The sequence below is a fragment of the Phaethon lepturus genome, unplaced genomic scaffold (genome assembly GCF_000687285.1).
Source record: "Phaethon lepturus isolate BGI_N335 unplaced genomic scaffold, ASM68728v1 scaffold15722, whole genome shotgun sequence".
Classification (NCBI taxonomy): Eukaryota; Metazoa; Chordata; class Aves; order Phaethontiformes; family Phaethontidae; genus Phaethon; species Phaethon lepturus.
Window position 1 is genome coordinate 709 of NW_010521356.1, and position 14,937 is coordinate 15,645.

Genomic DNA, 14,937 nt, shown 5'->3' on the forward strand with positions numbered 1-14,937 from the left:
TGAGGGGTGCGTAGGCTGTGGTTTAAGAGCCCTGCTGTTGCTGCTGGCTGGTGATGTTGGGCTAGTCCTTTGGCCCCTCTGCTTTTGCTATGTGTGAAATGGGAAGGCTAGTGCTTACCTTTTTGAAATACTAGGAAGGTTGTGGATAGTGTAGATAAAAATGTATGTAGGAATTAGGAGTGATTATATATCATACAGTAAGGGAGAACTAAGAAAAATGGTATGAAAAGGACTAAATTTCTGTCTGTGTGCACTCACACAGGATAACCTGGGCTGTCACGTCTTCGTCAGTAAAAGGGCAGAGCAATTTATGAATGTTTTTTATTTCTCAGAGGTTTTTCTATCAAAATGACTGTAAAATTATTTTGCTTACAAGCATCCTTTCAATTTTATTCTGTGAGGTCAATGTGAGAGGTCACTTGTCTGGAGGGGCAATATCTTCTCTGCATAAATCTCTTGTATATGTAGAACTTGATATTCATTGTTTTCATATTTTCCCTTTTGTGAATCTGAATTAGCTCCAAGTGCCCCATGGATCTCTGTATAGAGATGTTGCTCGTGTTGGTGGATTCAGCCTGATTTAGCAGAATTCCTCTATCTTCCTCCAATAGTTCATACTTGAGCAAAATAATTGTTTTGCGGTATGCCTCCAGTCCTTAAACATAATTACCATATCCTCTACTGTGGAAATTCAGCCAGACTGGATAGTTTAGTTTCAGATTTATTCTGATTGTCATAAATTGCATACCTCTTTGTGCAGATAGGCTTTCTAAGTAATCGGGGTGTTGCCCAGTATAGCAATGGGTCAGTTTATATACAATGAGGTGGTATTGAGACATGAGAGAGGAGAGAGATCCGGAAGTCATGTGCAGTGGTGCCACTTCTGAACAATTGGCTGCTGTCAAAAGGTCCAAAAAGAGTTAGAACCCTTAAAGCAGGGGGTGCCTTCAGAGCTTTGACTTTTTGGTGTAATGTAGAGTCAGGTAAACGCATGACAGTTCCTCTGTTATCAGGTTCTTAGTCCATTATATGAAGCTGGTGTTTTTCTAGACAGTCCTTTGTCTCTGGTCTCTGCCTCCTGCACTGTTGTCAAACAAGGATATATTTAAAGTAATGATTTTGACTGTGTTAGTAACACCCATGAAATCGAAGTTTCAAGTAGCTAGTATCCACCTATTTTGGTGGGTGTCAGCTGTTTAATTGGAGCTGAAGTTGATTACAACATGAGGATTGGGAATGGTGAACTGTGTATTTGATTTTTTTTAACTTTTTTCAGTTGATCCAAGTGCTTTAGATTTAATTGTGGTTATCTAGGTGTCATCTCCTTTCAAGCCACCTTGTGAGAATGGGCTAGGCTGGAGAAACATCACTGAGGTGAACATCTTGCCTTTTTTGCAAAAGTTTTTTTGATCATTTTGTGAGGAAAACGGTTAGAGTGGGGTCTTTCCTGATTCCCTGGTCTAGAGCTGGTCCATTCCATTTTTCCAAAGAATATTTTGTCCTGCTCTTTTAATTGCCTTGTATGGGGAGAAACTGATTTGAAGTTTCAAACTACTGTTTGAGGATCCAAATGAGGGTTCTCATCTCTTCCCTGCTTCGTGCAAAGGCTTTGTTTAACCTAGGTTTGTTTAAAAGGGTTTGTTTAACCTAGGCCTCTGGAGGATGCTCCCAGCACCTGTGTTGGTTTGCAGCAGTGTTAGCTCTAAGGTGAATCCTTTTACTCTCCTCACAGGAATTAGAGGTATTTCAGAAGAGACAACCACTGGAGTTCACAACCTGTACAAGATGAAGGCCAATGGGACCCTGAAAGTGCCAGCTATCAATGTTAATGACTCTGTCACCAAGGTAATGCAGCTAGAGCCCGTCTGCTATGTTCTGCTCTCTGACCAGTTTGGTGTTGGGCTGTTGTCATTCCCGTGCAAGTATTCCTTCTCACTGAGCTATTCTTGACCTGTTACTGAACAGATTTTCATCATATCCTTGAAGTGAGCCCATGATGTCTCTAATGGGACATGCTGTTGTAAATACACTGTTTTCAGAACATCAGGGGCTTTTTTGTATTTAAGGACATGCATTCTTTTGCATTTTAATGTGAAAACACGTTTGGAAATCATGGCTCCTGCAGTACAGTCAGTTCCTGTGGCAAGGGGCATGTCCTCACTCTGAGTAGCTTAAAGCCCATGGGTGGGTAGCAGGTGACACCTGGAAAAGTGTGACTTGCATGAGCTTGGGGCTGGTAAAGGTCAATTGATCTGAGAAGGTATTTCTGAGAGCAGCAATTGCAAAGGATAGGACAGGAGGTATTTATTCCTTGCTTAGCTATATTACTGCTTCCCGAGACAATTCCTGGTGAATTGAGGGATGAGGGAGAATGATGTTTAAAGGGTGCTGGTGCTTTTTGGATGCAGATGAATGATAGTAGGAATTTCAGGCATACTTCAGGTTTATGCGTCTAGGTGCTTTTTAAACCTAGTTGCTAAATCTATTTCAAGTTGCTGTACTAACATTATCCTGTTGGGCATGGCAGTTCTCACTGTTTGGCCTGCTTTCTCTGCAGTTTGCTATCTGAAGAGTATTTCCTTTCTGCTCTCAAAGATGCATCTGACATTTTTATTTCATAGCTAGTGGGCTGGAATCCAGTTGATCGTGGAAGAAGCTTCTTTCTATATCCTCTTCACCTGCATTTGTGCCTCCTGTATAACAACTACTAGTACTGTTTAGTAGTTTTGGAGATCACATGTTTCTAAAGCCTCTTGAGTGGATTTGGGTTGAGCTCACTTTAGTGCCAAACAAGTGCTTATTTACAAGTACTGTTTGGTATTTATGTAGTAAAAGATTTGTACTAACTGCAGTTACCAGTAAGACATGCAACTGAGCGGACAAATTCTGCTCTCCCAGTTCGATATTTTCACTTAGTGCCAGGTTCCTATACCAGTATTTGGAGAAAAGGCAGCCAGCATCCAGTTCTGTTCTCCCCTCCTACCACTCAAATGTATTTCTGGGTGGGACAGATGTCTGCATGTGGCAGTCTACTACCTTGCCTGCATGGGAATGCACAGGCACCTGGAAGGCTTTGATTGCAATTGGGGGATTTGGTGTTGAGGAATCAAATCTGACCATGCTGAATGGTCCATAAGAAGGCTTATACTGCAAGGAAAATCTGCTGGAGGACTAGGAAAGAGGATTACCAACTAGCACTAGCTTTGGAATTTGAAGGCTGGGTAACACAGATTTTCTGAAATATTAATGGCAAATGAGTCAGGAACTTCTGGATCTGACGTATAACTTCTTACACATTAGTCCTTGTCCAGCTTCTGAGGCTGGGAGCTGTATGCCACCGTACCTTGTAACTTGCTCAGATAACGCATTGGAGTCATAGCTGCAATATTTTTATACATGGACTTTGCATTATTTTATTATAAAAAAATTTACAGTTATAAGCTGTAGACTGAAAAACCAAATGGTAACATCTTACACAGGATAAATGGCATGAGCCATAGCTGCAAAGTAGGTGCCAATTGAAAGATTAGTGCCCCAACTCACATCTAGCTATGCAGTCTTAAGATTGCTTATAGCAGGCAGAGCACTAACTGTGTTAAGTGAAAGCAAGAATGATTGGTCACCTAAGGCTGTAGAAAGCACGGCGCAGGCTTTAAGACCAGAATTTTGCTGTGAGTGGTGAGTTCTTTATACCCCTGCCTTGGGCAGCATAGCCCAACTGTGGTAGCCAGATTTTTTTAAATTCTTGGCTTCTGTAACTCTTCAGATAATCAAATCTGTTTATACAGCCCATCTTCCTGGTCAAAACAAAGGGCCCAAGGAGAAAAAGGAGCGTTATGAAAATCAGTACAGCAATGTGTTTCTGAGTTTAGGAAGATGTTCAAGTGGATCAAGTGGAGTCCCCAGTGGAGTGGACATCTGACTTAGCAGGAGAATTTTGATTTGGAGGTCTGTCTGTTAAGCTCATGTGTTAATGTTACAGTAGGAGGATGTTGTGTGATGGGGCATTAAGAGATGAAATCCAGGGTTCTTGGTTGCGGTGACCAGTATTGTGAATGGCTGCTTGCTGGATTTTTCTAGATCTGAGCAGTGGTGAGGTCTGGCAGTGTTAGTATAACTGTTCCTGGGGGAAGATGTGATTTTTTTTTTTTTCTCCCGCTGGGCTGCAGGAACCAACTTCTCATGGTTGATGTGGGCAGCTTGCTGCTTCTGCAGGGTGCATGTGTCTTGCAAAGATAAGAATATGTGCTAACCAATTGGCCAGATATTCTCCTGATGTCTTTTGCCTACCTGTGGCACTTGATTCAGTTCATTGTCTGGTCAACAGCAGCAGTGCACTAGTGAACATCTGGTTAAGGAACTTGGACCTACCTCTGTACGCAAGAGTTTGTGTTTTTACTTGATAAATTCAGGTTACCTCTAACAAGCTTTTAACATGTCCAAGTCTTAGCCAGTAGACACAACATAGTTATGAAAAGTTTCTCAAGGGTGTGCTGAAGCCTGTATCTGGTATAACTATATAGATTGAAACTGGATAAATCAAAACATCAAACCAGATTATTTTCTTTTCATCCCTCACTGTGATTAAAGTATTGAGCTGACTGTCAGTCTCCTGGTTTGTAGTACTTGCATATAAGTCCATTTTGTTCCTCTAAGGAATTTTTACTTGAGCGACTTTCATCTGTTCTGAAACAGCTCCATTTTCTTCTGCAGAGCAAGTTTGATAACCTTTATGGTTGCAGAGAGTCCCTCATCGATGGCATCAAACGTGCTACAGATGTCATGATTGCTGGAAAAGTAGCAGTTGTGGCAGGTTACGGTGATGTGGGCAAAGGCTGCGCTCAGGCCCTGCGGAGCTTTGGAGCCAGAGTCGTCATCACTGAAATTGATCCCATCAATGCACTGCAGGCAGCCATGGAAGGTGAGAACTGAAGGAGATGCAGAAATGAATGCATCTGACGGGGGTGTCTGCATGTCAGTGTAGAGCAGTAAATGATTGTGGGCCAAGAAAGTTTCAGGGGGTTTCATCCCTGTCGCTGTTGAGGTAGAGGTGTCTCCAGTTTAACTGTAGGAATTCTTTCCTTACCATTAGGGAAGGAGTTTATTAGTATAGGCCTTGAAGATGTGCTTGGAGTTAAGGATACTAAGACCGTAGTGGGGTAAGGCCACAATTTCATAATGCTGTAAGCATGGTTTTGAGGGGGGTTAATTATCTTCAAGTTGTGCAACTCTAACCTGCATTGTGGGTTAAGACTTTACTAGAATATCTCCACAGTAAAACACCAGGCGTTACCTTCAGTAGATTTTTGGAGAGCAATTCCATGTTCTCTGCCTTTCCAGCTGTGCTCACGGCATGCTCTGGAAGCTGTGCTCCTTCTGTTCTGTGGCTGCCTCATGTAACTCTGCTTCGTAGTATTATTTTTTCCCATTTCCATTCATACCTGACTAGAACCTGCAGGTGTTGTGGGTGCACTTTTCCTTTGCAAATTTCACACCTTGAATCCAGTCTCAGTGCTGTGACAGAAACTACACCTGTGGACATAAGACATTGAATGTATAGATCTACGTATTGGAAACAGGTGAGGGATAGATATTTTTGTGCTGTGTTGGTGTTTAGTAAGACAAGTATGCCCACTAACTTGAACCCTCCATAGGCTAGGTGTTGGCACAGACTTCTCTTACTGATTTTTTTCTCTGTACTTTTCTACTTGTAATATTGTAGCCCATTTTTAACAAGTGCTGATGGTTGAGTAGAGGAATAACCTTTTCTCTTTTCAGGCTATGAAGTTACAACCATGGAGGAGGCCTGCAAAGAAGGCAATATCTTTGTTACCACCACTGGCTGCACAGACATTGTTCAGGGCAGGTATGGTCTAGCCACTTGCTTTAGTGAAAGCATACCTGTACGGTTAGATTGTTTTTTTTAAGTACAATCATAACTTGTCAGCACTGCGGTGAGGGTTAGCACACAGTCTCACTTCTGGGTATCAGAATTTAGCATCCATTTAGTGAGAGGTTGGGGTTTTGGTCTTTCAGTTCTGTTGGATGTTGCCATGTTGCAATTGTTTCTGTATTACAGCATGTAATAATGGAGAAACAAAAAGTGTAGAGGGATAGACTTCTGGAGAATGAGAGAATCAGAGCTAAATTCTGTGTTAGGACACATAAATGTGAACAGAAAAGGAGATAGGGAAAGGTTGAAAGTGATTCCATCTGTGAGTACACATAGCGGACTTGATACTAGCCTGTTCTCAAACTACCCTGTAGGTTTTTTGTTATTGCTTCTTAGATCTCAATTTATAGCACCTCCACTCTACACAGACTCATTCCTACCTTTGCTGTTATGATTCCACATGTTGTAGTGGAAGATGAGAGTAAGTGGGAGGAGATAAGGCCATTAGTCTCTAGAGATGTAAATCTGCTGGAAACTTTGAAGTCGTGAAGAAAACTATTTCTTCTGTGTGGGAAAGAGAATAACTGTAGGTATTTCATTTTTGACCAATTAAACAAAATAGGTTTACTTTCCATATGGGGAAAATATTTTCTCTCCAATAACCTCTTACATCCTTGGGAAACGTCCTTCCCTAGAAACTTGAGAGTTTTTTTCCAGTAGACTTCACATGCCTGGAAGATTACCGAACTCTCACATCTTTTGTGAGAGTCAAATGCAGTCAGTGAGCCAGGCACTTCTCATTTCTCGTTGAGCAGAGCTATGGACCAGAGCATGGTGCTGAAGAAAAATTTTTTTGTGCATTAATTCTTGATACAACCTTTTTTTGCAGGCACTTTGAGCAGATGAAGGATGATGCCATAGTGTGTAATATTGGCCATTTTGATGTGGAAGTTGATGCAAAGTGGCTGAATGAAAATGCAGTAGAGGCGGTGAATGTTAAACCTCAGGTGAGACAGCCCTTGCACAAGCTCTCCTGCTAGAAAGAAGCAATAGCTACTCCATGTCTGTTTCCAGAAAGGGAGCTCTTTCTCTTCAGGTACTTTGTTTCTAGCTTTCTGGGAGGCCAGTGTTGCTCTGGACTGATGAGAATGGAGATTCTGCACTGCATTTCCCTGATTAACCTGGAACAAGCTAATACCAACATGTCAGTCTTGTGTTGATATTAAAGCAATTGGTTCCAGCCAGTGCCCAAGTGTACAGTGTGGCCTCTGGCTAGAGGCATGTGGTATGGTACATCTTTCTCCATGTTTCTACTTCCTTGATAAACAGGAGCCTACCCCTTAGTGGCAGTTGTGTAGAAAATTAACTGCATCAAGTTCATTCTATACAGGAAGTCAGCTTTGTTTGGGCTATGGTGAGGAGGTATGGAAAAGTGCTTTATTTGATAGCCTCCAGATGAAAACAAACTCAGTTTCAAAAAGAAAGTTAGATGATGAATACAGGACAGACCATTAGAGGCTGTATAAAACTTTTTAATAACAGAGCTCATAGATTGCCTGCTATCGGATCTGAATTTCCTCTCAGGAAGCTGCTCGCTCGTGTACTGCTGTGCACCAGAAAAGTCTTGCCCTTGGTGCAGGGTGCCAGGATTAGAGTGAATCTCAAGGGAATATATTCTGGGATTCTGTCAAGGTTTGAAAATATTCACATGTCTGTTTTCAAAGCATTTTTTTATTAGTCAGAGATGGAAGCCGTAGGAAAGCCTATCAGGAGGTCTGCCAAACTCAGACTTCTCCTCCAGACTTAGTGGCTTCATTTTAGAAACCTGTGTAGACCAGAAGTCTATGCGTGGGCAGACAAGACAAGATGTTTTATCCTTGCTCAGCTTGCATTCCCACCATATATTTACTTCAAGCTACGGCTGTAGCTACACAGGAAAATAGGGATATAAAATTTCAAATTTTCAGCTGTGTGTTCTAAAACAGAAACAAAATTAAACTAAATCAAAACTGTTTTGTAACACCAGCACTGAGGGAGAACACCACGAAGGAAACCAGGCTTTGTCTGACTCGGCATGGGACTTCTAGTTACCTTTTAAAGAGGGAGTGTGGTTGCTGATAGCAGGATTCTGGGACAGGTTTTCTACTTCCTTATAAGCACCACACCCAAGCATATGTCTTAATAGATCTCAATCTGCCCTTCCAATTTGCATAACTCTTCTGTGGCTTATTGGCCACCCACACTGAACTTACTAAGCAGTTTTGAGAGTCTTTTCAGTATCCTCTGTGCTGTTGGGACACTATGTGGGCTCAACTAGGTATGAAGTTAGACCCTCAAGTTCTCACTACATGCAACTCTGTTCTTGCCCATGGTATTTAAAAGATGTATAGATGAGGTGCTTGGGGACATGGTTTAGTGGTGGGCTTGGTAGTGCTAGGTTAACAGTTGGACTTGATCTTAAAGGTCTTTTCCAACCCAGGTGATTCTGTGACTTTAGTGTGGAGCTGACTTTGCTCAACAGCTCTTGTCCTAGAGGAGCCTGCAGCCAGCTGCCTGCTTTCTGGTAGCTCAGATTTTAAAACTAAAACTGGGATTGCTCAAAAAGTAAACATTGAAGGCTAAATTGGGTGTTAGTATGATAACATACAAACTACCTGCACATGGCCATTCAATGTGGCTCAAAGTCCATATGAAAAATTGTGTCACTGTTGGCAGAGGCAGTCCCTTTTTCTTTATATACTGTCTTGAAGGAGCCAGTCTGTCACATGTATTAGGTGCAGTGAGGTGCAGTCTAGTCCAAGGTACGAAAACTGTAACAAGTTTCTGGTTAAAACCAGAATACTACCTTTTGAAAAGGATGGGATTAGAGTCAAGGTCGTCCATATGGTTTAATGCTGAAGACCTGCCTCCTACCCTGAATCTCTCAGGTCTGTTACATAAACCACTGCAGGTGCAAGCAGGATGTTCAGTGTGACACTAAGGAGATACCTGCTCACAGAGCAAAAGCTGTGAAAATAGCTGCCCAGCCTGCTGTGGGTGTCAAATATGTTTGCTTAAAAGCCATTAGCTGAAGTTTGTAAAAGGTATGTCTGACAGCCCTGAGTGGACAACCTCTGTCTCAGCTTGATGCACAGATAGCTGAAGCTGAGAGTATTTACTGGGGAAAATAGCACTTTACCCTTGGGCTGTGACTTAAGCCTCTGCTGGTACCACTACTATTTTGTATGTGCTTCTGTGCAAAGACATTAATTTGCATTTTCTGTGTTACCCGGTGCATTGAATGAGTCATGCCAGCAGATTGCCAAAGGTATGTGATTTCATGCACAAGCCAGCAGCTATCCCAGGTGCAAGCTGCGTGGATATTATATGGATATAACATTTTGACACCTATACCACCTGATTCAGACTTCAAAACTGAAATGCTACTTAACTGCTACCTTGTAGTAGTTTGATCTGTAAATATAATGTTTAATATAAGTGATATTGTAGCTGTTCTCAGGGTTTTTAGTGTTCTGCTTTCTGGCCGCTTCCTCCTATAATCTTATGCTAGCCCATATGGTATTTTTTGGGTGGGCTGAGCGCTGTCACTGGTGGTCCACAATGGAGAATCAACATCCATAAGAAATATTGCAACTGCTTACTGGAGAGCGTTCTTACTAACCCTACATTCTTGTACTGTTTTTGAAATTAATGTTATTTAGGGCTTCTCTTTGAGGTGGTTACTGTCTGTATATGTTGTGCTGAAAACATAATACTCTGTTATATGAACCCAAGAAGTAGAAAATAGTGCTGTGATTCAAGCATAGCTGGGGAAGACAGGTAGAGGCACAGACCTGCTCTAAAGGCAAAACACCTGTTCTAATAAAATGGTTTGTATTGGTTTACTTACTATATCTCTGCTAAGGACCTGCGCAAAGATATTTTTTCAGAAGATGGTATTGTAACAATTAAAGCTTCATCCTGCATGGCTTTTAACTTACAGGCCAAAGCTCTAAGAATAAAACTGAAAGTGATGTGTGTTTTCCTTCATATTAAATAACTTCTGAGACTAAAAGTATAAATACAGCTGTGGGGGGGAGCCTTTAGGTCTTTCACAGTTGCTGTGCTATGACAGTATAAGATAAACATACTTGTCTAAAGCATTAACCTTTGACAAAGTTAGTTGATTATCTTTTAAGTCTTTCCAAAGGTTTGCTCTACTCCCACATGCTCAGTGTGACATTCAATATTCACTGGTATTTATTGCTTATTTTTCTAACTTATAGGCCATATTGGCATCTAATTCTGGGCTTTAATATTGTAACTTCCTACAGGGGTGAAGGCAGGGGAGAGAAGAGCTAGTCACTGGTGGAAAAGAGAAGCGGAGTTAACTTTAACATTGCAGGAGCCCAATCTGGACTGACAGTTGAGGCACGTGTTAAGTGATGTTATCTTCTGAATTGTGTGGGACTCTCTCATATAGCTGAAGACCCATCTCCTTAGCCCATCTGAGACTTGATTCTCTGTGCAGAGTCCTGTTGTCCCCAGCTTAGCTTGGAAATCAGTCTGAGTGGATGACCGTGTCTTTGGCACCCTGAGAGCAAAGGAGGGTACACCAGAAGCTATGACAGCTGTTTATTATACTGTAAAGCACTGGCCTTATGGAAGTGGGAAGAGTTACAGGGGAGCAGTTTCAGCAGACTGAGGACTCTGGCTCTTACCCTTGTGTTAGATGCAAAGGCTCTTGACTGTTGCATGCAGAGGTGTTCCCTCTTCTCTTCTGTCTCCACACCAGATAAATTAGGCATACATAAACTGCATTTTACTGCTAGCAGCATGCTCTCCACCACAGTCATCTGAGACAACATGCATGTGGAAAAACCAGAACAACTGGGCAATTGGTTAAATAAGAAGCAGGTGCTAAGTTAATGTTGTGTGAAGTCCAGAATAGCCCCAGGCTTAGCACTGGCTGGGGATTGAGGGAGCAGTGCCTCAAGTGTAATAAAAGTCTGTGTTGCAAGCCCACTGCTGAATTATTGATGTGGGAAGAAAGCCCACCAAGCTTTGCATGATTTAAAATGCTCTCTTACCCTGACATCAATTCTGCTTTTGCTTTTTCCCACCCAGGTGGATCGCTATACACTGAGGAATGGCCGTCATGTTATACTGCTAGCAGAGGGCCGACTGGTCAACTTGGGCTGTGCCATGGGTCACCCTAGCTTTGTTATGAGCAACTCCTTCACCAACCAGGTGCTGGCACAGATCGAGCTGTGGACCAATAGTGACAAATACGCTGTTGGAGTCCATTTCCTGCCAAAGAAGGTGAGTTAGAATAGCAGAAAGGTGCAAGCTTGTAAGGAAGCCAACTTCAGATGTGATTGTGTAGATTTGTTTTGTTTGTGCTTGAGTTCATTTTCCTACTGAATATTGTTGTTGCAATGAGCTGCTGTCCCTCAGACTGCTTGGCGTGCTCATGCTCAGTCTGAAGTGGGCTGTTTTTGTGGATAACCTGTCTTGCAGAACTGGGACTTGTCTGTCATGTGCGATAGGAACATCCAGTCACCTTTTGGCTTGACCTGAGGCTCTTACCTAAGGTGCTGGGAAGCCCTGTGCTACCTCAGCATAGTCAGGGGACTTCTCCCGATTAACTTGTTCCTTCTGCTGAATGTCAGCATTCACATTAACCTTTCACATGCCTATCCAGTGGCAAAGGCTAGGGGGGCAGTGTTGAAGCTAGAGTGAAACTAGAAATTGCTTTTACTGTGGTTGATAGTCTGGGTCCCATTTGTGTCTGAGTAGAGTTTATCACAATCTGGTCCTAATAGCTTCATAAAATATTAATGACAGATTCCCTCCGGTTTCCCTTTAAACTCATCTCTGCATTCTTTGTTCTTGGAAAAATCTGGATCATGTCACAACTCACAAATTTCTTTTATAAAACTAACCTGGTTTTAATTTTCCAAAACAAGCCTGAGAATTTGAGATGGTCATTGAAAAAGATGCTGGAGTTGAATCCACTGCCTTTGGAATGCAACCAGGTGTGAGACTAAATGTGAAAATACTTTTCATTTGGGAAGTAGAATGTGTATGTTTGGGCTTACTCATGAAGAGTTTGCTGAAGGACTTAAGCTTCCAAAAACATCCGTTAATGATCAGGCAAAGCATACCAGAAATACAATGTAGGAGTTGATCAGCAAGCTGACACATAATCATCTTCAAAGGAAAAATTTTGTTGACAATTATCTCAAAAATGATAGTCTAATGTTGCTAATGTGGCTTCTTCCTGAATAACAATTTTAGTAAGCATACTTGAACTGGAAATGCGAATTAATGCCCAGATCAGTTAGAGTTGCATGTTAGTGGAGCATATGGCAGTGATCTTCTCAGGTTCATATACTGTGACAAAATACTCTTTTTACCCTCTGCACTCCATAGAGGATTTCAAAGAATAAAGCAGTTGCCTTGTTAGAACCAACAAAAGATGGGCAGAAAAGCTTTTCTGATAATTTTCTGAATAGTATCTTTCCTTGTTCTGTGTAGTAGCTTTGAGGTCCAAATATAAAATTTAAGAATTACCAAGTATCTTACATTGCAATTTCTTTGCGAGACTATCACTTTGATCAACTGTGACAAATATGCACACATTTCTGCAGTGTATGTTCCTAGAAATCTAGGCAAACTGTTGTGTCCATGTTCTTGGCACCAAATCTTATATCCATCCTTATGGTCAGGTTTTGTCTGATTTTTAAGGTAAGAATGTCAGCTTACCTTCATCAAAATTTGTGTACCTTTTTGTCTAAAGAAGCTTGAAGTCCCCAAGCTGAAGCAGCTGTGGAACAACTTCTCTCTACTGCAGTTTGAGAACCTGATGTGGGAAATGTCAGGGACTCATCTCCTGTTCAAGTGGGTATAGTCTGTCTTAAACTTGCTGGAAATGCACCTATCAGATCTTCACATGTCAGTCTAGTCAACCAGATATGCACTTAATTTTTTAACCTTTTTTTTTTCTGGCAGGGTCTACTGAGCTTAAATACTTGTTGCCCTTCTAAACACAGTCCTTCCAGTTAGCTCTTCTTTCTTTCATGATTTTCCTGACTCTTATGTGGTGTTTGGTAGCTTTCATGATTCACTTCCACATTCTTCAACCACTTCATCTTATGTTTTAAATTTTGTCTTGTACATCTTCGGCTGTGTCGATTCTTAAGAGATGTTGTCAGTTCCACATTCTTAAGAGATGTTGGCAGTTCTTCTATGAGCAGGTTGAGCTGCAGTGAATTATACTCTGTACAGATGTAGCTTTTTACCTGGTTCATTACAATGGGATTACTTCAGAGTAGTTGCTTGTTACTACACTCTAAGCGGGAAATCTAGGACTAGTTATTGAATCCTGTAGGACACGCTGGTGCACACAAGCTGAAGATCTGGCTTGTGATTGTTTTGTTGATTTGTTGCCCTTCAAATATATAGCAACCTTTCACATCTGTTTAACTAGTATAGGGGAAATATTGCCAGTCTTTCCTGTGCTGCTGGAATTTAGACTACCTTATCTGTTTCCTTGGCAAATGGTGGTCAAACTTGTCCTTCTATTGTAACTCAGCAGTACCTGGTCCCTCTTAGTGCTGTCCTTTCTGTCTTTGAATACCTTTTATGGCTGTACATTCCCTTCTGACATAGCAGCTAGTTTGCCATTTTACTGTTTGTTTTCTGACTGTTCTGCACCTATCTTGTATAGCACTTACCTGTATTGTAACTTTACATGTTTTTCAGTCCCTTGAATTTGTGTGTCTGCTTGACACCTCTGGGATAAAGAAAGTACATCAACATTTCTGAGCCTATGTCCTACAGCCCACCTTGGCTTTAGTCTTCATTGAGACAATGCCAATAGATAGTATTCTTGCTGAATTAATGATTCTGGATTTCACTACTTAATACATGTACCTCCAAGATGGGATATCTAGAAAGGAGATACATTCCCCTGCCCCAGTATAAGAACTTACCTAAAATTGTAAGATGATAGTCTAGTATGTCCAGGTGTCTTTGTAGTGGAAACATGACTGGGATTTTACCATTCTACCAAACTGGATATTCTTATCTCTGAGTAGTTTGATCTCTGTTCTTGTTGGATAGATGTGAATATGTAAATGAGATCGAAATGGGCTTGATTATTTGGTTGTCTTGCTTGATTATAAGGTTGTCTGTCTCACTTATGCTTAAATTGACTCTGTCAAAAGCATGGTGCTTTTCCATCTGTGCTCAAAACAGCTGCCTCTGCACTCAAGCGGGTGGGGTATACTGGCAGGAAAAGAGCTGCCTAACTGTTCATCAGTGTCAGTCTGTTAAGCCCTCCTTGGGGCTGCTGTCGGTTTTCACATATTCATTTCTTACTATTGAGCATGACTTCCTGAACTAACAGGACTCTGTTCTGCTAATATTCTTGTCTCAATGTTTTCTTTTCCAGCTGGATGAAGCTGTGGCTGCTGCTCATCTGGATAAACTGTGTGTGAAGCTGACAAAGCTGAGTGACAAGCAGGCCAAATACCTAGGCTTATCAAGAGATGGGCCATTCAAGCCAGACCACTACAGATACTGAGCAGGTGGCACTACCCAAAGACCAAAGTGCAGGGATACAACCTTCCAAAGCTCTTGTGTGTGCTGGGCTTCTGAGAACAAGAACAATATTCCTTTCAGTGCTGCAGAACCCCTCCCCTTACCAAGGGAGCTTCAGGGCCTTATTTCTTAGTGAAAGAGGATCACTCTGACTCTTGGAATTAGAATTGGTTACTTAGCTAATGTCATGGTGAAAAGGATCCTATGCGCCTTTTATTAGCTCCTAATGTCCCAATAAGGAGAGCAGGACGGAAGATTGCTAAATGAAAATGCGTAGTCTTGTCAAACACATGGCTGACAGCCTCTTTGAACAGACTAACCAATAAGATGGGGAATGGTTTCTTCAGAGATGCTTGCTGCAATGCCCTGCTCTAATTAGATGAATCCTATTAGGAGGCTGACAGTGTTAGGCCTCTCTCCACAAAGATGCCCTAGCTGAAGTGCATATTGTGAAACTG

General features: G+C 41.7%; 1 protein-coding gene across 1 annotated transcript; it reads left to right on the plus strand.

Annotated features, from left to right (window-relative positions):
- Positions 1-1,464: 1,464 nt before the first annotated feature.
- Positions 1,465-14,667, plus strand: AHCY (adenosylhomocysteinase; the record flags this gene model as incomplete). The annotated part of the gene is made up of 7 exons (XM_010281495.1): positions 1,465-1,490; positions 1,723-1,845; positions 4,714-4,921; positions 5,779-5,866; positions 6,783-6,900; positions 11,000-11,194; positions 14,331-14,667. Coding segments are annotated over 7 exons (890 nt in total), but the record flags the coding sequence as incomplete, so codon positions are not given.
- Positions 14,668-14,937: the final 270 nt, after the last annotated feature.